This window comes from Mastigoproctus giganteus, chromosome 1, assembly GCF_048544385.1.
Source record: "Mastigoproctus giganteus isolate SK-2022 chromosome 1, ASM4854438v1, whole genome shotgun sequence".
Lineage (NCBI taxonomy): Eukaryota > Metazoa > Arthropoda > Arachnida > Uropygi > Thelyphonidae > Mastigoproctus > Mastigoproctus giganteus.
In genome coordinates this window covers 240,327,750-240,352,307 of record NC_143575.1, presented here as the reverse complement: position 1 = coordinate 240,352,307, position 24,558 = coordinate 240,327,750, and the positions used below count along the sequence as shown (strand labels likewise).

General features: G+C 40.8%; 1 protein-coding gene across 1 annotated transcript in view; it reads left to right on the top strand.

Moving 5' to 3' along the window:
• LOC150091692 (uncharacterized) overlaps window positions 1–24,558 on the top strand; it is a 163,626-nt gene that overhangs the window by 102,475 nt on the left and 36,593 nt on the right. Inside the window, exon 9 of the mRNA XM_090369286.1 lies at window positions 23,830–23,975. Coding sequence (XP_090225412.1) covers window positions 23,830–23,975 — 146 coding nt within the window. The remainder of the gene's footprint in view (window positions 1–23,829; window positions 23,976–24,558) is intronic.

The following is a 24,558-nucleotide window of genomic DNA, read 5'->3' as shown; positions in this document are numbered from 1 at the left end:
TGTGCTCTAATATGGCAGTTATGGACATGCCCACTTGTGCTTATTGCAGGGACCACTGACATCCCCTGAAGGTTGTGCATTGAGTATGCACAACCTTCAGGGGATGTCAGTGGTCATAGTACTTGTGAAGCATTTTATACACGATATATAGTAATTTCATTTAACACATAGACATGTGCAGCATCTTATGTAGGACAGCATTCGAACGTCAGTTAACTCCGTCTTGGTATACCATGCTGATTACAGATCTCTATAAAAAGGCCAGAAATATGTGTAGCGTTATGTTATGCAGTGTGCGTGTTGTTTAGTTGTTTCTGGCCATTTTGGAGGAGATTACATGGAAAGCCTGCCCATTCCGTCTACACCGCAGGGAGGTGGGCCACAACGACGCGTGTACCGTGACCGTTGCCGAAAAGTGTCCTACGCGGTAGCACAGTGGTGTCGTCACCGTCCTCCCCACACTGTGTGGAAAAGGTTCAGTTCGAATCCCGTCAATGACGAAGAATTTTTATGGGCTTTTTTCACTCTGCGACTGAGCTAGTCGGTCTCAGGTGTATATAGCAAGGCTTTTCCCCAGAAAAACGGGATTTTCGTCCGGCAAAGCAGGCAAATGGACCAGAGAACAACGCAATTTACAAACACTATACACATAGGTATTGAAATTTTCCAGGTGACCCTAATATAATAGTTTAGTGTTTTTTTTTTTTAGTTGTTAGTCCCTCCACATTATCAAAAGCATTTGACGTTGCATGCCGTAAAGTTTAGTCTGGGCTGAACTCTTTTTAACTTGCCAGGACCAGGCGAACGCACCTTAGGAGCAAATTAGCAAAAACACAGCTTTATAAAGAACCATAGGGAGTGAGAGTTAAAACCCCAAGACACTTACTTTCTTTAAGTAAATTTTAAAATTTTTCTGACTTTCTCTGAAAGATGCTCCAAGTGTTTAGTGGATATAAGCTTACTATGAATGATTAGGGCCAAGAAATTTTAAAGTGGAAACCACGGACAATAATTTGTTTTGAAGTTTTACAATAGGTGTCACCATTAGTCACCAAATTGCATTTTTGACGCTACCTCCAAACTATTTGCGTCATGTTTACTGCGTCTCCATCAACATATAAAACAGTAGGAACGGGCATTCATCAGATTAGACAATGTTTTTCCAATATTCTGTTGTCCAACGTTGATGTTCCTGAGCTCACTCCGTACATTCTTGTTTCTACTGATGAGAATGGAAGCCGGCATCGATTGCCTTACTTCATCCATGACAAATTATGACGAGCTGTGCATCCTGAAATGTTTCCTCGGTTACCTCTGTTGTGCTAGGTTTTATTTGGCTCACTATAGCCTTGCCTTTACATTGTGTAGACTTTGTCAACTTCAATTGGCTTCTCGTATCAACGCATTGTTTCCGACCACAGGACTGCTTTTGGCTAGTTGTTCTTTATTTATTGCAGCCATCTCGATGCATGCGAGGTACATAGTGGCATAGTATTTAGGTTCAGGCGCCACTGGTGGTTTTTCCCACATCTGCACCATATGTACTCTGTGATGAAATGCAGAACTACTGCACAGCCAGAAAAAAAAAAGTGTAATGTCTGGTAATGTAGTATTGTGCTTTGTTCTGTTGTTGTGTCTGGCTGCTTGGCCGCGGGGCCCCTACTGGGACTACACTTTGCCAGGGTTGCCTGAGCTACCTGACAGAAGCTATAAAAAAAAAAAAATATATATATATATAATAAAATAAAATAAAAATAAATAAATAAATAAAATAAATAAAATAAAAAAATAAAAAAATGAAGAGTGAAAAAAAAGTTGAGGCTGTAAAAAAAAAAATAATAAAAAGATAAGAGAGCATATGGGGGAGTAAGAGAAGAAGAAGAGGTGAAATGTGGGGAACAGTAGTTGGAGTAGACCAAAGAGGGAAGGCAGTCCACTCTAAAGAAGAGGATGGAGAAGGGAGTTGGAAATTACAGGAGCAGGTGCTCCTGTGAATATCCTGCACCCAGGGTAAATTGCATTATCCTATCCCAGTAGGGGATCGCAGGGGTGGCACGTTATTCTGTTCTGCCCTGAATTCCGCAAGTCTTGCTCTTCTACAATTGAAAACAGCCTGGGCTTAGCGTGTTAAGGCTAGGTATGTGGCCTCTTCTTGAAGTAAAGTTGACTCCTGATTGCGGGGGTTTCCTTGAATCTCTGTGAGGAATTGAAGTCTGGCGTTGTCGTAAGTGAGACACTCGTACATAAGGTGTTCCCAGGACTCCTCTTCACCACAGTGGCAATATGGGTTATTTTCTATTCCCATGGCTGTTAGGTTTTTGCTGGAACGGTCCATGGCCTGTAAGCAGGAAGGTGACTTGCAATCCAGGCGAGTACCAGGGAGGAGGCTTTGGGGAAGTCCGACTAATTGAGGGAATAAATCTTTTGGTGATTGCTCCTTTAGGCCTTGTGTCCCATGTTTCTTGCCAAAGGTTTTGTAGGTGGTCTACAATTTTTCTTCTTTCCTTCTTAGGATCATTTGCATGGTTCAATTGCAGGTTTAACAATTGAGTTGGGATTCCCTTCTTTAGGCGCTGGAAGAGACCCCTCTTGACAACTTCCAGATAGAGAGGTAAGTATCCTGCAATGACTTGTAATGCAGGGGTGCTGACAGTACAGAACGCCCTGGTAACCGATAATAACATAAACCTTTGAATGGAATCAAGCTTGCGCTTGTTCCTTTCCAGGATTGCCTTTTCACACCAGATGGAGGCTCCATAGCACACAATCGGGACATATACTGCCTTATATATTAATGATAGAGCTTTATTCTTTAGGCCCCAATCCGCTCTGCTAATCCACCTTATCATTGCAGTGTATTTTCGGATTTTAGCTGACAGGTATTTTAAGTGGGGATGGAAGGATAAGTTGGCGTCTAGATACAGGGCCAGATACTTGATTTCTGTGTAGAGACGGATTGGGGTGTTCAATTTGCCACAAACGTCAGCCATTTCAGACCCATATCAGTTGCCTCTTGTCTGTTAAAAACTCTTGAAAAGGCTTTGCTACCCACACTCACTCAACAAATCCTCCAGACGAAACCACCTGAAATCCACTATGCTATCGCAGGAAAATCATCAATCACTAACTTGGCAGCCACCACAGAACGTATTCTCTCAGCATTCGAACAAAGAGCTGAGCTAGCAACCACATACCTCGACATAAGCGCAGCCTTTGATGCCGTGTCGATTCCGGCCTTGCTCCTCCTACTTAAGGAGAATTTTCACATTCGAGGTGATATGCTGTGCTTTTTGGAATCACTTCTCAATCACAGAATACTTATTCTCCATCGGCAGCAACATACCCTATCCTGCGACATTACTGCTGGAGTACCGCAGGGGGGTGTCCTGTCTGATGTCCTGTTCACAGCCATCATCGTGCCCATTATTGCCTCAACGAATGGTCTCCTATGCTATGCCGATGACTTCAAACTGCTGACTCCAATTAACCCTGGCGACAACCCCGCCCAGCTCAGCAACAGGATCAATTCCCAACTTAAGGATCTAGAATTGTACCTGGCAAACTTCAATCTAAAAATTAACCCTCTGAAGTCTGCTCAGGTTATATTCTCCCTTAAATCCATGCCGACAGTACTCAACGTTTCACTCGCAAGGGTACGAATACCAAACGTACCCTCGCACACAGACCTTGGCGTTCTGTTCGACAAAAAGATATCCTTTGTCAACCAGATCGACAAACTCAGTACCAGATTTTCTCGTCTACGGTGGATCTCAAAGCAGCAGCTGCTACACGTCCGACATCCTGCCACTGTTAAAAGGTTCATCACCTCCACCGTCTACCCTGCCATTCTCTATGGTGCAGAAATATGGGCCTCTGCTGCACATACAAACCTTAAGCGGGTGTACACTGCTGAATACTGGCTACTGAAATGGGCGAATAACAAGCTTCGGCTACCTCCCGCTACCACAACTACCATGATGGCACAAGCACTCGACATCCCGAGGTTGAAGTTCCTGATCGTTGAAAAGAGGCTGGTTTTCACAGCCAAACTCATCTCAGGCCAAATATCATCTCCAAATATTTGGACTGCTTGCTCTTGGAGGATTCCACAGCCAAGCCTAAGGTCGGTACCAGCACTTCTGGCTCATCACAACAGGCTTGTACTCACCGATAGATTTCTGCCCAAGCAGATGCTCGCTGCCCTCAACCGTGTGGACGCCGACATCGACACCATAATAAGTAAAAAGAAGGACAGATACAACTTTATCAAAGCTCTTGAAACCTGAATCACTGCCAAGTTGTATTTGTTTTTCTTTATTTGTGTTCAGCTCCTTGTTTCTATGATGTATTTCTATTTCTTTTTGCATTTGTAATCTGTATTTTGTAGCCTTTTATATGTGTTCGCTATATTTTGTAGCCATTTGAATTTGTACTTATGTTATCTATATGTGAACCCCTGGCGCTCGTCGCCGTGATGGGATATTGTGCTGTAATTCTACTTCACAATGAAGATTTATTTATTTATTTATTTAATTTTCATCACTGGTGGCCGTCGGATTTGGAGCTTTTGTTTTAGAAGGATTTACTCTGTTTTTTCACTGGAGATTGTCAATCTGTGCATGGCAGCCCAGTCTTGAAGTTTTCCCAGTGCAAATTTGGCTTGTACTTCCAATGTGGCTCTTGTACTAGAATAAACAACCAGTACGAGATCATCAGCAAAGGCCAGGGGCTTGACTTCGCCGAGATCCATCCCCAGGAACTCCTCCAAGACAATGGACCAAAGAAATGGCCCAAGAACAGAGCCCTGAGGACAGCCTCGCAGTATATTCCTGGTGACTGTTTGGTATTTGTTGGTTACCTGCACTGTTCTATTGCTGAGGTTGAACTTTATACTGTTATATAGACTGCTGGACGTCTTGGCTGGCCGAGGTCTTTGAAGTATGCTAGGCCACCATAGTCGATCGAGGGTCCCCGCAAAGTCAACCATTATGGCTAGAGAGTGTTTAGAATCTGTCTGGGTTGCTAGGGAGAGATTAATCTGTGGATAGCATCTTCTGTACTGCAGCCTGTTTTAAAACCAAATTGATGCGGAGATGGTAATTGTTGCTTTTTGTAGTAGTCGGTGAGACGGGAGAGCAAAAGACGTTCTTGGAATTTGGCCAAAACAGGAAGCAGGGCTATTGGTCTGTAAGAAGTTGGTACTTGAGGTGGTTTTTTCGGGTGTTTTAGGATTAACTTGAGTGTTGAAATTTTCCAGAAGTCAGGAAATGTTCCTTCAGCAAGGCATCTATTAAATAAACTTAAGAGAGTTATAGGATAGTGTTCTGCGAACTTTTTTACTACGTTAACTTCCAGCAAATCCTATGTATGCCCTGTTCCTGTCAATGATTTCTTGTTGCTCCAGTGTCGGTGCCAAGTCATCAGTTGGGTAGATATTGTCTAGTATGTGAGAGAATCAGCCCAAGAGTATGTCGAGGTGCCATCCGGCCTGAGTGTGGTTTCCAAAACTTCACCTCTGGGTAGCCTGTTTGTAACGATCCGAAATACAATGCCCCATGGATCGCCATTTCCCACTGTGGAAACTAGAGTTTGCCATGACTCCTTCTTATATCTGCGTATTTCTTAGGAATATGCATTTCTTATCACACAGTAAGCCTCCCGTGCTGCAGCTACTTCTCTCGGGGGAAGGTGTACACGGGCTCGTTGAAATGTCTTCCTGGCTAGGTGGGCTCTTATTCTCAGATCTCGCAAATTTGTATTCCACCTGGGGACCGCGTACCTGTATTGTCTTCTACGCGGGATGGAAGCATCACAGCACTCCTGATGGCAGCTGTTACCTTGGTAACGCTTTCTTCAGGTGTGAGTGTAATAGGTAGTGGAATGTCTTCTGGAAGAAACTTCACCAATTCCTCTTGGAATCGGCCCCAATCTGGTTTTTTGGTGTTCCATCTCACTATGTCTCTAGGAATTGGTGGTGCACATTCCACAGAACGAACGAGAGAGTAAGGCGATTGCTCTGTGGTCTAACGTTGTCCATGACTCTTGAACAGCCCAGTTGATCAGTTTACTTTGAATGTCAGGTGTTGCTATAGTGACATCAATTGTGCTCTCCCAGAGGGCACTGCTTAAGGTGGAGAGGTGACCTGACGATTCAGGATCCGCAGACCAGACGAAATTATGTAATCTTCAAGTCTTGTACCATTTCTGGTTGGTGTTCTGTCTGGAGTTGGGCTGTGCCAGAGTGCTGAGCGACAGTTAGCATCAATACCTATCAGCAACCGCCCACCTGGGAGGAGATAGAGTGCTTCCTGGATGATGGAGATTGCAGTAGTAAAATCCTCACCAAGGTGAGAATATAGTGAGAGAAGATATAGAGACCCGAGAGATGTCATGATCTGCGCACAGGCGCTGATGGAGGTGCATAATGGCGCGATTTTAGTCACCGTTATTTTCTGGACTCCTCACAACAACAGCAGCCCGTGGATGGTCTTCCGTGCAGTGAATTATTTTATATGAAGTGGGATATCCCACGACATTCCCAGAGTAAACGTAGGGTTCCTACGTTTGGCGTCAATTTGATTTTCCTCAGCTTTGACCTTTGCAACATCATGGCGTCAATTTGATTTTCCTCAGCTTTGACCTTTAGCTGGTCTGCGACTACTCTCGCTCTCTGCGCATTTAGTTGTAGTAACTTGATCTATTGTCGTTTGTTTCTTGTGGAGCATCTATCCATAATTTACTCTAATTTAGTAAAGGCTCTTCACTTTTTTTGTATACGGGGCAGTTTGTGTCACGAATCGAATGATCGTGTGGTGCCCTAGCTGCCTTACAGTTTGCGCAGGTTGGAGGCTGTTCTTTGTTGGGGCAGTTCTTAAAAACATGGCCCTTTTGAGTACAGTGGCCGCAGGTGGTCTCGCGCTGGTTGCAGGTATGGGACGTATGCCCAAAGCGGAGACACCTATAGCACTTAGGAACCGATATGTGCTCTTTAAACCTATGGCTGCCCCAGCCAATATAAATTCTATTTTGGGTTTCAACAGGCTGCCACACTCTTGGGGATAGTTCAATTATCCAATTAACCCTTGTCGGTGATTTCTTTTTAGTTCTGTATTTTGGTTTGATGTCTTCTACCGCAGTCTCGTCCAGTAGTCTTTCCCATACTCAAGTTTTTATGGTAGATCTCTTCTTTGAGTTCCTCTGGGGTAATATTCTGTGTTATTTTAGATGGTTAATGCCTCCTCCCTGGTACCAGTTTCAATTATGACTCCGGGGTGTCTGGTTTTCCTGATGCTTTTAATTCTGACGGTTTTCATCTGGTTCTTCATATTTTTTGTTAAGGCGTCTTTAACTGCATCGCTAGTTTCCAGTTGTGCATCTTCAGCTGGTTTAAATATGATTAAATGCGACTCAGGCTTCTTGGCTATCCTTTTATCTTGTACTTTTTCAGGTAAACTGGTGGTTGATTGTGTTGCACCATTCCTCAACGCTTCTGCGAAGGAGCGGGGGCGTTGTTGCATTTGATTTCCTCGCTCCTGTGTAAGGACGTCAATTTTGGCTTCTAATCTTTCATGTTCTACATGGAGGTTTAAAACCACTGTCTCCATTTTGCTGAAGATACCAATTAAATCAGACCTGATGGCAGCAGTGATCCTGCTCGATTGCTTTGCCATATATTTCTCTAAGGACACTCTGATTGTCCTGATCTGATCAATCGGAGAACCCGTTAGTGGGGGATCTTGACGCTTGGGCACTTGACTTTTAGGTTCTTCGCATTCTGAATCGCTGCAGGACTCATTTCCACCCTCTACAGTTGTGTCTTTAGGTGTTCGAGAATCTGTAGCCGATATCATTCTACTTCTCTCCTTTTCTTGCAATTATTCTTGGAGGGCTTGTTTATCTCTTCCGCAGCAGAGGGAGCTTTGCTCCTGGATCGTGTAGAGTAGCTTACACGTTCAGTTTCAAGATTTTGAACTTCTTTCTCACTTATTGTTTGATATAAGTGAGAAAGGTACCCAGATAATTTTGGGGAGAAGCAGTCAGTTTTTTACGAATATGAGAATTTAATCACAAGTGTGTTTGTAACTGAAGAAAAGCATCCAAGATACAGTCGTACGTTAAAACTCCAGCAGGGTTGCAGTTTACGAGATATTCATACCGACTCATCTATCGCAACTACGTTGCCACATTCAACGCCATTTAAATCTTTCGTTTTGCCCATTCTCGCGTTGAATTTCACATATACAATATTCCTACATACTTAACCAGAGTGGTCTTCCACCTCCGTCATAGGATCTCTCTTTCTAGTCATATGGTTAGCACCAGTTCCAACTATAATGGTGTGAAGTTCAAGGTGAATCTCATAGCTTCAATAATTCTGATGCTATGGAATTCCTTAGCTGACTCCGGTTTTGGGATAGGGCCATTTTCGTTTGCCGATACAGACATCAGCTTATATGGGATCACCTTACATTTCTCTACAATGTGTACAAGGCAGGCTTTTGGTTTGACTAGAAGTTGGATCATTTCTTCTATTAACTGCTCGTGACATTCAGCTGTTCAACTATTAGTTCCTTATTTTCACCTTTTATCTAATCCCTCTTGTGGGGTAGGCCTAATACTCTATTCCCACGCCATTCCACTCCCAAGATCCTAGATTTTGACTCCTGGTATCTCCCAGTCCACTTTCAAAATCATCTTCTACTTTATCCTCCTAGCTTCTACTTTTTAGGCTGCTTTTTCTTTTCCCTACTGTTGTGCACATTTATTACCACCCCGATACCATTTTCATTTTGTGATCGCCCGTTATATACATAATTTGTTTTTCATTTCATTGTATTTCTTTATCTTTATATGTTCGTTGTTGTTGACTTCCATCCTACTGAAGTCACGGGCGGACACAAACCTCAACTCTAGGGTGTGTAAAGCGGTGAGTTAGCGGAGCATTAAAGACGACACAAAATTTACATAATTAACAAACTTTTAATGAACATTAGATAACAAAATTTACATAAATAACAACAGTTTTAACGAGACTTATATAAATCAAAATTTTACATATACAGTATATACATATAAATTCCAAGTTTAAAATTTCACACGTAGGAACTATGATGCAAGACAGTTCACCATCTCTCACACACATCATCAATTATTCTTAGGAAATGTGCTTCTCTTCATTTACAAGACGGCACATATTACTTTACATCAGTTGACTCTTATTTACTGCAAATCACTAATGTTTATCAAATTATCTATCTATCAAATCAATTACTATTTTTTCCCTTACATCAGTAATACCTCCTGCAAATCCTTTATTTCTATCAAAGTTACTCCCCTAGTTAGCATCTTAGTTACTTCCTTAGTTAGCATCTTAGTTACTCTCTTAGTCAGCATCTTATTTATTCCCTTAGTTATTCCCTAAGATGCTAACTACAGGAAAAACTTAGTTACTCCCCGTTTCTAATACAGGGCAGGATTCCCCTTTCACCTAATATTCACGATATTCACACTGTGGGGGGTGGAAATGAGAAAAGAAAAATGATATATATATTTTATATTTCTTTTTATTATTAGTTTTATTTATTATTTAATTGTTCCCTTATAAGTTGTTGTCCACCTTATTTTAATTTCCCCACTTACACATCTGACTTTACTTTACAGGAGAATTCCAGGCTCAAGGGAACTTCTCAATTATTTATAATTCCCCTCGGACAGGCTGAGTGTTCAAGAATGACAAACAACACACACATTAATATATAACATAACATTTTATTTACACTTATATACTCAATATAAAAATTATCAACTCTCAAGCACATTATTATTTCTCAAATTTGCCTATGTATTATCAGTTATATATGACAATTAAATACAGTGGTTTTACTCTAAACAAGGTTATCCACTTCAATACAACTCAATCAATATCATTACATAAACTTATTTTAGTTTCTTCTTTCTCCACACATGAACAATAATTACTTAAGAGGTTTAGTTCACACTCTTTCTCTTATGTAAATCTTATTCTTACCTTATAAATTGATTTAGGAATTTCACTCTTAATTTCTAATTTAATTATTGCCCCATATTGTCTTGGGGAATATAACTTCTTAACCTTCTCTAATCAAGACAGATAGTACATTTGACATCAATTTCTGGACTAATGCTGGTCCCAAGGGACTACATCCATAAGGCTACATCCATAGGGCTACATCCATAAGGCTATTTCTTTCTCTGTATTTTTCTACCCTTCCCTTCCAAAATATATCATATCTATATGTTAGACAATAACTAATAACAAATATGAAATTTCTCTCCTTTTCCTTTCTACATATGTCTAATTATACATTAATCAAAACTCAAAACTATCATCTGACTTATCTCTATATTTATGGATATATTTATATTTTTGTATATCCTTTCCTTAACATCTTTCTAAACATTATGCTAATCTGATATTAGAGTTCCAACAGTCCTTTATTTGCGAGGGAGAATACTATATATATCTAGTCACTTACTTAATTTTACGAATCGGATTTCTCCGTTTTGGGGCCTTCAGCTCCTTGTCTGGAAATGGCATCATCGTTTACCAACTGCATTCATCTCAGAACTTCAAGTTTCTCCATGGCTGCAGTCTACGTCTGGACAGGGCATCATTGTGTCTTTTAGGAAATTTATGGGCTCGTCTTCGATACTGCTACTTAATCTTCGGTTCAGCTTTTCTGGCGGACTAGGAATTACAACTTTATCTTCTCAGCTCACTTATCTGTGCTTTGCCTTTATCACTGCCTTCACATGATCGACTAGGGTCATTTTTCTCCTTACACTACTTATTTTCACACTGGCCACTTTCACTACCTTCCTATAACGGACAGGTTATTTCTCCATACACTTCAGTCATTCATACGGGCTACTACCCTTGCCTTTAGACGACGGACAGGCTTATTCTCCTTACACTTCATTCATCTGCATACGGGCCACTACCCTTGCCTTCCGACGACGGACTGACTTATTTGCATACGGGCCACTACCCTTGCCTTCCTATAACGGACCGACTTATTTGCATACGGGCCACTACCCTTGCCTTTAGACGACGGACTGCTCGACTGTTCTCTTCTATTATGAAACTCCACTAACTCTTCTTAACTTACTGACTGCACTAAACTTATCTAACCCTTCACTACTCCATCTTAACTTTGTCAGATCTTTCCTAACTGGCTGACAGGACAGGACAGGACTTATCTAACCCCACACAACTTATTACTCAATTTTCCCACTAACACTGTCAAAAAACTCGCGTCTGTCTTTCCTAACTCATTTCCACAAACCGCCAACAAAATCCCAACTCTGTGTTCTTTTTAACCCATTTTCACAAAACACTAACAAAACCTCAACTCAGTAACTTTTAACTCATTCTTTCCCTAACACCGTCAAAAACTCAACTCTATGTTTTTACTAACCCATTTCCACAAACACCAACGAAATCTCAACTGTGTGTCTCCTAACTCATCTTCACAAAAACACCAACGAAATCTCAACTGTGTGTGTCTTGTCTCTCCCCGTTCACTCACTTTTGCCATCTCAATTCAGCAACGCTCCTCATAATTCCTGCTGGCCTTTTTTCTGAGTTTACCCAATCTTCTCATTTTGTCAAACTTTCATCATTTCCTATTCGTCCTTTAAAATTTCTCAAGCTGTATATTCAGAGCTCATTTTAATAAATTTCCAAATTTTTCCCAGGCAATCCGCTGCTTTGAAGTTCGCCGTCACCTTCGCCACCCCTCGTTAAACTTAGCAGATTTATTTTACATTGCTCTAACAACCTTTCCATCGCCGACAGTCAGACGCAAATACCTGGCCGATATCTCGGTGTCATCGGACAAAGGGATGTCCCACAATGTTCAGTCTACAGCCCTTTTGTTCCTCAGAGTCGTAGATATTCGCACCTGCTCGCCATTAGTCCTGTCACCATTCTCGTTGTTATTGTTTATTCTTTGCCACGGTGGGAACTGAAATGTATCTCTAATTGCTAATAGCTTACCGCTCCCTTCTCTAATTCAACCTTGTCTAATTTTTAATCCTTGTGAGTGACCCAGAATAATATTTGTGACTGATAATGTTTACTGTCCTGTTTTGCTATTTCCTAACCTTTATTTTAAATAAATCTCACTTTTTTCTAAAATATTAACATCCAAACCTTTTTAATTATTCCACCTTTCTCTTCCCTACTTGCATTTTGTTATATACATAAATATTTTCATTATATTTGTAATCGTGTACTCTGACAATTTCAACACTTTTTTTTCAAGGGCTTGCCCACTGTCCTGCCTACTCCTGATCGTAAACAGCCCCTTCAGAGATGAGATTACATTGTCCACGTCCCCCAACCAGTCTTGATGGTAGTGCTCATTTCTGGTCAAAAAATGAGCAACGCGGAAAGCTGATGGTCATCCATACAACACAACACATCTCTAATTTCAAAGTATAGAAAATGCCTCCTCAAGGAAATCAACCGCAAGTGTCATCCACGACTTTAACCCATTCCAAACCTCCACTACACTGATGTCCTTTGCCAATGGCAATTTGCTGTATCACTGGTAAAAAATGGAATCCGTGTAATTCAATACGTAAATAGAAATGCAATGGTTAGGCTGTCATTCGTATTGTTACTCAGCATTATCTTATGTGTATTTCGATGATTATCTTTGTTAACCCCTGTCCACGATTACTCGGGCTGTGGTGAATATTATTGCTATGTATTCTTATGCATAGTCTATATAAAGAAAGAAACTTGCAATAATAATAACAACAACACAGAACAATGTAATATGTAACTTATAATATACGAGATGTGGCAATAAACTTCCCGGACTGGTGCAATGAAAAGAACACAAGTGAAGGAGCTCATAAATGGTTTTATTTTTATTCATCACCACCTGATTGAATGTACTTAGTACATAGTTCCAAAAGTTTATGAATACAGTTAGCGAAGGCGCACAACGAGACGATGTTCTGTTTAACGGTTATTTTTTTCTTTATGTCATCCGCATCCTGAAATCTCTTTCCTTTGAGGACAATTTTCTCTTTGGGAAAGGGTGTTTTTTGTTCTCCCTCCCTTTGGAATGTGCCCCCAGAGGATCTTGGCCCACCTTCTGGCTAACACCAGGTGGGTCGGAGTCTCTTTTGACACGTTACGTGTTTTATTGGGACTGGTCCACCTGGTCCACGTTACGTGTTTTATTGGGACTGGTCCAGAAGATTCTGCGAGTACCCAGAATCATCTCTCCAGGTGACTGATGTTTCTGGGTAGCCAAGCGGTCTGAAAACAACAGCAGAACATGCACACTATTCACAAACCTACACCTAACGCATTTCTGACCCTTTTACAGTTGATTCTGTTTTTCACAGTGATACCAGGCGAAGATGAACAAATGTTCTAGGTGCCGCCCTTATATATACACATGTCCACATGTTCTCTTTGGGAAAGAGGAGGAAATCCGTTGGTGCTAGCTGTGCCAAGTTTATCATAAATTTCTTCACAATAATATCTTCTTGTATTTCTTATTGTAATGTATTCTAGAGACCCCTTGCGTGCGTGCTGTCTCTGGCCATTATTAGTTAAATTTATTTATTTAATGCACGGTACTCAACACAATACATATAGCTGCCTCGGTTAAGTCAATGACACGATGGATGTATCCCCGGAGCTATCTAGACAGTGATGTTAATGCTATACAAGCAATCCTTCCTTCTCTGTCTACTTACGTTATATTGCACGGCAAAACAATGGCATGATGTGCATGCTCGGTGGTATCCCTGGCCTGGCTTAACGTACCAGGAATGGTAAGCAGTTGGCTAAGTGGCGAGGTCATTCAAACCATACAAAACAACATGACAGTAAGCCAAACACAATATACCGTAGTGATATCGCCTCCACAATATATAAAAGAAAAACAAAACTTCCATGGTATGAAAACCTGATGTTCGTATTGAAGAAGCTTTCCATTTCACGAAAAGGGTACGTGTACCTAATAAAGAGGCAACTCAGTGTACTTTGATTGTCTACAACTTCTCTCTAAAGTTCACTACCCGAAATAAATTCTCAAAAAATCTGCCTTCCATCCCATAACTGTTATCTTTTACTTAATCCAATTAAGTAAAAGATGTGTCCATTATCCATTATAGGATTGTTGTTGTTGTTGGGTTTTTTGGAGCATCGGCGACTAGGGTCACGTTGCTCAGTGTATATTGTCTGTAAATTGAGTGTGTTGTGAGATCGATTTTCTGTTTGCTGGACAAAACGTTTCTGGGATCGAAAACACCATTCTATCCTCTCCTGAGACGGACGAACTCAGTCACGTTGTGAGAAAGACCCATAAAAATTCCTCCCGTAATTGAAGGGATTAGAATTCAGGTCTTTTCCACCCGTTTTGAGAAGGACGGCGATCATACCAACTGTGCTACCTACGAAGCATTCCCGGATTAACTGGATCTGTATAATCCAGAGGATCCAAGTCGAATAACACTGAGAAATACGCATAATCCGTTATAGGTGCTGTTTGTTTACTTTTTTAAACAAGCATTACTGTTTTGTACTGACTTTGTACTCTTTGGTAAACAAACAGTACAAGTTCCTGTCCTTGAATGAATTTTCTCAGAAGCCACATTGCCCACGTTTGTTTACCTACTTGTTCAGACTATCCAAATTTTACAATTCTTCAGTTTTACTGAAGTAATTAGTTAGAACAGAAAGGGTCGTTCTTTCTATTGAACACTGACTTCAGCTCATGAATAAAAAGTTGCTGAAGTGTTAAATTACTTTTTTTGTGTATATTACTATTTATTGTTTTTATCTGTATTACTTAATTATATGAGATAATTAGAAATAAAGGGAAGTGCCTTCAAGCCTCTGATACCCATTTACGCTACCTGAGTGCAGTATCTAAATCAGAATTTTCCCGGTCCAGAGGACATTGTGATTTCCCCCGGCCCTGATAGAACATAATTATGTCGGCAAGCCTATGTCTGAGTTTATGAACAATTATAATACCTTTGAAACAACTTTAATACATGTCATAATATATACAAGTACACTATAACAATTCCACTATTTATTCTTGCCCTGTAACAGGTTAGGCTACCTTAACCTAATATACATACAATTCCTTCTAACATTTTAGGAACCTTCTACTCTTGAAGCCATTCCAGTTCAATTTAATACAAAATCCACTTATACTATTTCTAAATATCCTTAAGATATGTGTTTGTGTCAAGCTGAGATCTACTTTAATTTCTACCTTCGGTACGAAATACATTCTATAAGTGTCAGATTTCTTAATTTACATAAAGTTTCCCCTTCTATAAAGCATTAACTGTCTCAGCCCTCCCTAACGTTTATCACAACTTTACCTTGTATTTCTAATTAACACAAATTCATCGGGTTATTCTCAGATGCTTGAAACCTTCAGAAACCTTCCCCTTTTTCATAGTAAATATTTTAGTTGTTCCACCTTATTTTATGGTATAATCCCCCTTTTGGGTAAATCTGGCTTTAATCGTTTTCTATCTCATTCACCTAAAGCACTCAATCTATTACTCAGGGATACAAGAGCCCTAATATATGCATATATATATAAACATACAAGTATTTTGTTCTAGTACATTCGCTTATGCTGTCGTACAATTTCCATTTTCGCTGCCACACTTCTTTTTACTATACTGCCTAATTACAGGCCCACACACGCATATATATATATGTGCATGTATATATCCTGGAATTTACTTTGTGGCTTATATAGCGTGAAAGTAACAGTCCACTTATTTTATTTCTATCTTGCTCTTGCCTTGTCCTAAGTTGGTGTTTCCATTGGGTATTCCCTTCTGCTGCTTCCACCTTTCCGAAGGACCTCTTGATTTCCTTTTTTTAGGAAAATAATATTGTAATTTTTCGTATATCTTCTCGCTCGCTTTTATAAATATGAATACAGTATGAAAATAAATTTACACTTTTGGGCCATTTACGGGTTTTTCATTCATATTTTTCGAGTTTTGTTGGTCATTTAATCTCCCGACCATCCTGGATAATTGGGAGTCTGCAGTAATTGTCCATTATCTTTTAGACAATGGATGGAACACTGGCACGCGAAAATTCACGTGATTCATAATCATATCTAAGATGAAACCATTGTGTATTTTTCATAAAATTATGTGGCAACCAAGTTCTTATTAGGAACCAAATAAAAATAGTGATTTTAGTCAGCTTTTATTTCTGCGGCACGCACGCGACAATTCTTTTGTTTTTCTTTCAGCTTATTTTTAGCATAATTACGAGCGTCGTGTGAAAATATCCGTTAGGACCTCTTTGCAAAAGGAATGATTTTACATAACACTCGATTTGGGGATGGGAAAGTTATAGACGTTTATCTTAAATAGCGGCTAAATGGAAACAAGTAATTTCGAGTAATATAGAGAGCAACAGGGACAGCACGACTAGGTAGAGGATGCCTTTTGAGAACAGGCGTGAAAAGGTTGCTGGGGCCAAGAAGAATACGACCCTGAAACGGGATTATGACGCGTCTATTTTAATCTAAGGCACCGTTAGGAAGTCAACAGGAAATTAGTGGACGTCCAGGGGTCAGGGTGATTGAATTTTGGGTAAGTTGGCCATATTTAGCAGAGGTGTGAACACGAACATTAGTGTTTTGGATATGACCGGCAAACATGAAAAGGTCATACTACCGTGTAGAGAAGGGTTGATTTGTGCGCTAGGGAGACAGCTGGGGTGAGTTGTTTTATCAAATAGAAGGAATGACAAAATTAAACAGTATGGGGATTGGTTGGAGTCCTTTAGGGAGGCATTCCAAAAGGGAAAGAGTAAAGTTCGGGGGGAGAAATTGAGAAGTTTCCATTCTGTGTCTGACTTTCCTGTGGTTGAAGGGGAGAAAGTTGTGAGGTTGCGGGGTGGAAGTGGAAGTAAATTTTTTTGTGGACAGAGTTCGCATCTCGTGGTATCAAGATGAAGAAGAAAAAGAAAAAAAAAACGTAAGAGAAATGGGTAGTGAGGCGTAGAGGACGCGAGTAACTGCGGACTAAAAGTGATGATGGTTTTTTGGAGGTATGGAAGAGTGGGAACATGTGCGTTGAAAGTTGTGCAGATAAGTGAGCCAAGAAGAGAAAGAAAGCCTGGTCCGGCATCGTAAGGCAGCGTGCCAAAGAAATGGAAGAAAGCCTGTCTGCCACAAAGGAAGCCTAAACGCAAGAAATTGGAAGTAGCGGCCATTCCGGAACATAAGTCTGTTCCTGTTTTTTTGTGTGTCTGGCCACTTGGCTACCATAATCTGAATTCTGTAAGAAATTGATTGATAGTTCTTTCTAATCAAAATTAAATTTGGAATAGGCAAGTTAGTTTCTAGGGTTGAGATAATTTGTTATGAATGCTAATGATTATGAAATAATGTAAGCGTGGTACAGGGGTAATAAAAGGAAAGTAATAGTATAAAGGAATGAGTAAAGAAATTATATTTATAGGGGTAGAACTGTAAGGATATGTTAACCTTAACCTCATTAAATTAGGCCAGGTGCCAACACAAGATAACATACCAGATGAGGTGTAAAGAGAAAGAAATTTTACTTATAGAGAAACCTCAAGAGTAAAGAGACTAAGATGGTAACTAAAGCGTAATTAAGGTAGAATGAGTGATTTTCAGTAGATGTTACTCATGTAAGAGGATTCTAGTTGTAATAAATTTCATCGGTTAAAAGCTAAGAGATCTAACAAAGTAATTAGAGCTGAAATGAGTTTACTGATGACAGTGATAAAAATTGGCAATGACAGAGAATGATTGAGTAATCATCGAGGATTAATATTAAGTAAAATATAACTGATTCAAACTGATGTTATTAATTTGTAAAGTGAGAATAGTTGATGAAAGAGAGGTAGTGTATTTTACTGTAGTATGGTTCAAATATATGCAATTTGTTTCTTTTGTGTAAATGATGTATACACCCGTTGTACACACCCCTGGAATCTAGAAATTTCTGTGAATTGCAGTCAGATTTGCGTTTTATGGGATGGGCTTGAGACCTCAGTAGGGTGAAGGTCTAGAGAAAAGAGAAAACAAAAACATAACCCTCACAATTGCACTGGTATCCTCTTACCTCAATAATATTCACTATAAATCACTCATTCTACCTTAATTTCTCTCTAGTTATCATCTTAGTCATCCCTCTTTACTCTTCAGGTTTCTCTATTAATAAAATTTCTTTCTCTTCACACCTCAACTGGTATGTTATCTTGTGTTGGCACCTGGCCTAATTTAATGAAGTTAAGGTTAACATATCCTTTCAGTATTACCCCTATAAATATAATTTCTTTACTAATTCCTTTATATTATTATCTTCTTTTTATTACCCCTGTACCACTCTTATATTATTTCATAATCATTGACTTTCATAACAAATTAACAAATTTCTTACTGAGTTTAGATTATGAGTCCACGAGTTCGGGGTTCAATAAAAAAAACAGTAACAGACTTACGTTCCGTAATGGCGCCTACTTCCAATTTCCTTGCGTTCAAGCTTCCTTCGTGGCAGACGGGCTTTCTTCGATTTCTTGGGCACACTGCCTTCCGATGCCGGACCATGCTTTCATTCTCTTCCTGGGTCACATGTGGACATGTGTTTTTGTAAAGGGTGGCTTCTAGAACGTTGGTTCAGCTTCGTTTCGTACCTCTGTGTGAACAGTATCACTACCCAATGAGCCACTTATGTGTGTGACGGAGGTTTGTGTGTTCTGTTATTGTGTCTGGCCACTTGGCTACCCAGAAACATCAGTCACCTGGACAGATGATTCTGGGTACTCGTCCACACCACAGGAAGGTGGGCCAGTCTCAGTTATGCTCGTAGTGTCTCAATTCGAGACTCTGACCCACCTGATGTTGCCAAAAGGTGGGCCATATTCCTCCGGGGGCCCACTCCAGAGGAAGAAAAAAAAATAATAATAATAAATAAATAAATAAAATAAAAATTTTGTAGAAAAAAAAAGGGAAGAGGGAAAAATGGGAGGAAGAAAGAAAAAAAAAATTAAAAAAAAAATAAAAATATGAAGAGAAAGAAAAGAAAAAGAAGAGAGGAAAAAAAAGTTGGGAAACAAAATTTATATATATAATAATAGATAAATAAAAGACAAGAAGGGGAAAAACGTTCTCGTAGTGCATTTATATACATAAAATGAAAGAATCGAAGAAAGAGTGGTTTAGTAGGAGTTAGTTTGTTGAAGGTTTGCAATCAGTGACTTCCGCCGTGTAAAGACGTCTGCGGCGAAGGCTTGGAAGGCAGCGAGGTTAGTTTAGGTGCTGATAAGTCCTGGTTAGAGAGAAATCAAAGTTCTTGATCTTGAGGTGGTCTCTGTATTCTTGATACTGGACACATTCAAATATTAAGTGGTGCCAATTTTCGCTCTGTCCACAGTAGCATAAGTTAGTATTTATAAGCCCAAATTGATGAAGTTTTTCATTAAGTGATCCATGCCCAATTATAAGGAACGAGCATTCAAGACTGAGGGAGAACCAGATCCTATTCTTTTTGGGCGTCACAAAGGTCACATCTGGTAGAAAATTTCTGGTCACCACCCCCACAGCTAAGGTGTCCCATCTGGTCTGCCACACGTTAATAAGCTCATTTAAGCACCGAGCTTTCTCTCTTTTAACATCTGTATTTAAGGAGAGTTCTATGTCAAGGATGAAGGCAAGAATGCCTTTCCTGAGTCTGTAGCAAAGACCTCTGTATATTATGTATAAGTCTAATGGAAGGGTGCCTGCTATTACTTGGATTGCAGCTGTGGAGACCATATGGCAGACCCGATGGGTTGCCAAAAGCATTCCTCTCTGAATTGAATTAAGTTTCTCTCTCATTTTGGCGATAAGAACCCGATGAAACGAAGCCCTGGCTGCAGAGGAGACAATTGGGAGAAAAGTGGCCTTGTAGTAGAGCAGCAGGGTACGCCATGATAGTCCCCACTCTCTCCTGGATATTTTTACAATGGAGGCTGTGAACTTCTTGGTCTTTGTACTAAGATTCTGGAGATATGGGAGGAATGATAGCCGGTAGTCGATTACCACTCCAAGGACTTTGGTTTGGTCAACAATAGGTATTTGGATTCTATAGGTTTTGACCTGAGAGGACCTTCGCAGATCAAGCCTTGTTTTAAAAACAACCATTTGGATTTAGTAGGATTTATCCGAAGTTTCTTAAGCACTGTCCAGGAGGTGAGGTTATTGAGGACCCACTGTGCTGTTGATTCTAGTGCTGCTCTGGAGTGTCCGGCGACGACGATAGTAAGATCGTCAGCGAATGCGATGATTTTGGTTTTTTCAAAGGTGTTGTTAAGCCAGTTTTACAATACTATATTCCAAACCAGGGGTCAAAAACCGAGCCCTGGGGACAACCCCGGTGGATTGGTCTTTGGACTTGGAGGTGCTTTGATTTTACTGATATAGATCGTTCAGAAAAATAACTCCTGAAGAGCCAGTAGAGGTTATGTGGACATTCAGCTGCTCGAAGGCGTTCCAAGGCATTTTCCCACCAAACGTTATCAAAGGCCCCCTCGAAGTTGATGAAAAGGGGTAGTTCATACTTTGATTGTAATGTTTCGAGGTGCAGGATCAGGTCAGTGAGGGCATCTTCACATGACCTGCCCTGGTTAAAGCCATGTTGAGCTAGAGAGACAGATCATTAGAAAGAAATATATTGGTAATACGGAGGGCCATAAGTCGCTCCAACGTTTTCTGCAGATTTGGCAACAGGGCAATAAGCCTGTAGGATCTAGGATCAGTTGTTGGTTTGTTAGATTTGGCCATGAGGCGTAGCTGCGCTACCTTCCAAGGTTGAGGGAAACTCGATTGGTGTAGGCATTTGTTGTATAGTAAGAGCAGATGTTCAGGCTTTAGCTTGCGGTATCTAATTACAAAAGCATACTCAATCAGATCCAATCCAGAGAATTTTTTGAAATTTACCTTTTTAAGGGCAGCACCCAGTTGTTGACTTGTAAATGGTTCAGCTTGTGTTGAGGTTGCATACGCGGCATTCACTTTACGAATGGGTTTTGTGTGCAGGAAGATCATCTAGGAGGGTTGTCATCAGGGAAAAGCTTATTTATTATTGCGTTTACTGATTCAGTCCAGTTGGTAGTATCGATCTGATCCATCTGTATAGTTCCAAAGACGTCTGATGTAAAGGTTTTATCCCGTGCAATTTTATAAAGTAGTCCCCATGGGTTTGAGTTGCCTGTTTCAAGCACAAAACTGAACCAAGTTTCCCTTTTCCTTGTGGCGATTGCCTTAGTATATATTTTTTTCTTATTTATGTACTCTCTATGGAGCTGAGCTACATCCGGAGCAAGCCAGTCTCGGTGGTTCTGGTAATTGCTACTTGCTTGTTGAACTTCCTTTCTGAGATTTAAGAGATCAGCAGACCACTATGCACAAGTTTTGTGGCAAGGAACTTTCTTTCTTGCAGATCTATAGGAGGCTTTAATGATTGATGATTGATCTTTGGATAATATTGCAATATTCTTCTAAGGTTGTGGCATCGTACTGGGAGGAATCCTGGGTAGGAAAGTCGTTATTGATGGACACATCAAATGTTTCCCAATCGACAGTTCTCAGGGAAGACCTCACTAACTCTGGCACTCGGAAATCAGGCACTGCAAGAGGCCGTTTCTGTGTAATTTGAAAGCGAATAACCCGATGGTCGCTGAGAGTTCAGTCTGGTATTGTAGTCCAATTCAGAATGTGTGTCCGGAGGTCATTGGTGGTTAGGGTAACATCGATATTTGATTGTCCGATGGTGCTGCAGTAGGTAGGAAGTTGATTGGGAAGATTATGGATAGCTAGATTTCTGCTGAGGATAAGATGTTCTAGCTGTCTTCGTGCATCCGTAGCCGAGGAGTGCCAAAGGTGGGATTTTGCATTAACATCTGCCGAGTTGAGGATGTTTCTTGAACCCAGGAAGTCTACTGCAAACTCTAAATAATTAAGGAAGTTTTCAATGTCCGTTGAAGGTGGGCAGTAAAGGAACATTAAATAAAACGACAAGGACGATTAGTGCATCGATATGTCTGTTTATAATCACAATACAAGACTTTAGGTCAGTACTGGTGGGCTGTATAAGTCTTGTTTGGATAGAGTAGCCCGCGATTTTGTGCGTGTTACCCGTTGGAACCTTGATGGCGTAGGGCTCCTGAATTGCTGTAATATCGATCCGATGAGTTTCAGCTGCTTGTCTGATTTCATCTACCACTGTTCGGGAGCATTGACCGTTAATTTGCATGATGCTGAGGCTTAGGATGGGGTTGTTGCTGTCATAGTTGTCCTGTGTATGAGAAGATGTAGCTGCCGGAGCTTGACTTGTGCAATACTGATATGGAGATGTTGAAGGCTTAGCCATCGAGGGTCCTTAGTCGTACCATATCTACTGCACGTTGATATTCTGGGCAAGTAACCTCTCTAACTGAATTTTGTTGGTCCTTCTTCCTACGCTTGCAATTTATACAGCTGAGGGGTTCATCTTGGTTCGTGCACTCTGCATGTACATGCCCACTCTGGGCACAGTGGCTGCACATAGATGAAGTGTGGGTGCATTGGAGTGATGTATGCCCGTATCCCAGGCAAAGAAAATATCTTGTGACGACCGTAAAGGGCCTGAACTTGTGGGTACTACAGCCCAGAAAGATTCTGTCCAGAGCCATAACTTTTTAAACAGGCTAGAACTGAGTGTTATTACTCGGTGTGCTGTTGCGTTGCTTTTTGCCTTTATGGAAAATCTAAATGTAACTTCCTTCTTCATAACATTTATGGTAACTCCATAGTCTGCTAAGTTCTTGAGGAACAAATCTTCTAGGAGTTCATCATTGGATGCAGAGTTGGGCCCATCGTAAATAAGAACTGAGGGGTTATTAAGCTTAGGAGAGCCGACCGATACCCCAGCTGAGTGAAGGGAGCTGGCTGTAGAAATATTATCTAGGTTCTGTTTGGAGGCAGCTTCTAGTAAAACCCCTTTATTGCGCATGGGCTGCAGCGATTTCACTTTAGTTGTTTTGAACTCATTTTTAAGCGTACTATGAACAAATTCTTTGACTGCATTGCTAGTTTTCAGGTTTGAGTCATCAGTGGCTCTAAGGATGAGAATATGTTGAGGTGTCTGAGGCCCTGGCTTGTTGGTTAGGAGGCTAGGAATAGGATCTGTGTTTGTCGAGAGTGAATTGGGTCTTACAACATTGGCGTATGAGCGACCTGGGGAACACAAGAGGTCCAGTTTTGGTCCTGATCTGAATTCTCCAGGGGGTTGGGTGAGAACTTGGAGAAAGTATCAATGACTTTTTTTAGAAGCATAGCTTTTGACCTAAATTCTTCATTGACTGCCTTCAGCTTCTCGTTGTCTATGATGAATGCCATGGAGATGGTTTCCAGGCTGTTCCATAGTTCTTGTACATAGTTACCAGCTGACTTCGTAAAGCTGTTAGCATCGTGGTTTAAGAACGCGACCAGTTTTTATGGAGAATTGTAACAACCGTATTGTAAGTGGTGTAGAATCGTCAACATTAACTTTTCTAGCAAGGGCACGAGGGGCTGAGATTGCAAGTATACCAGAAGGCTGGATACCAGAGGCAATAGCTTGGTCAAGGGCTGATTGGGAAGGTAGGATAGTTGGAGTAGCAGGAGCTGAAGAGATAGTATAAAAAGTGCTGGATGGTGTTGAAGTAGCTGCTGGAGCAGATGCAGTGATGCTTGCTGAAAAAACTGGGATGGCACACGTTTCTGAAGCTTCCTGTGCCAGATGTGATGCAGGAAGTGGTGGAGCAGCTGGGGACGACATGGGAGCTTCTGTAGCCAGCTTAGGGAGCGATGATGAGGGAGAGCAAGGAGCAGTTGAATCTGGAGAGGCTGAGGCAGGGGATTTGGAGGCAGCTGCAGTGACCAGAGGTGATATGCTGAATTCAAATTTGGATGACAAAAGTGGTCCGGATCAGAATCTTCGACATCGTCACGTAATAATTTACTGTTCTCGTCCATTAGGGATGGCCCAGGAGAACGGAGCTGTCGATATTTCGTCTTCCTTCTGCTTTTCTTTTCTTCTTTTTAGGCATAGATCTGTTGAGGGCCTGGAGGGAAAAAAGCACAGGCGCCTCAGAATCATCTGCCGCATCCTCTGCGGCAGTGTAGCTAGACTCTTCAGGTGAACTTATAATGGTCGGTGACGTGCAGGAAGTTCGATGATTTTTTTTTTTTCTCCGCAGTTAGGGAGTAATTTCAGTGTACTTATTTTTTAAACAGTCTCCTTAAGAGTCAACAGAGAACAGTAGAAATTCTCCTGGAAAAGATAGTTCCGACTAATTCCAAAAGGGGGCACTGGTGGGTAATATCGATGTTCCTGTGGTGAGCCGCTATATCACGGGATTATTAATGCCGTCAACAAAGGACTGTATTATCGCATCTTGTTACACAAGGTCACAGTTCAAATTAAATATCAATTATTAATTATCACTTTCAATTAACCCTCTAGTTC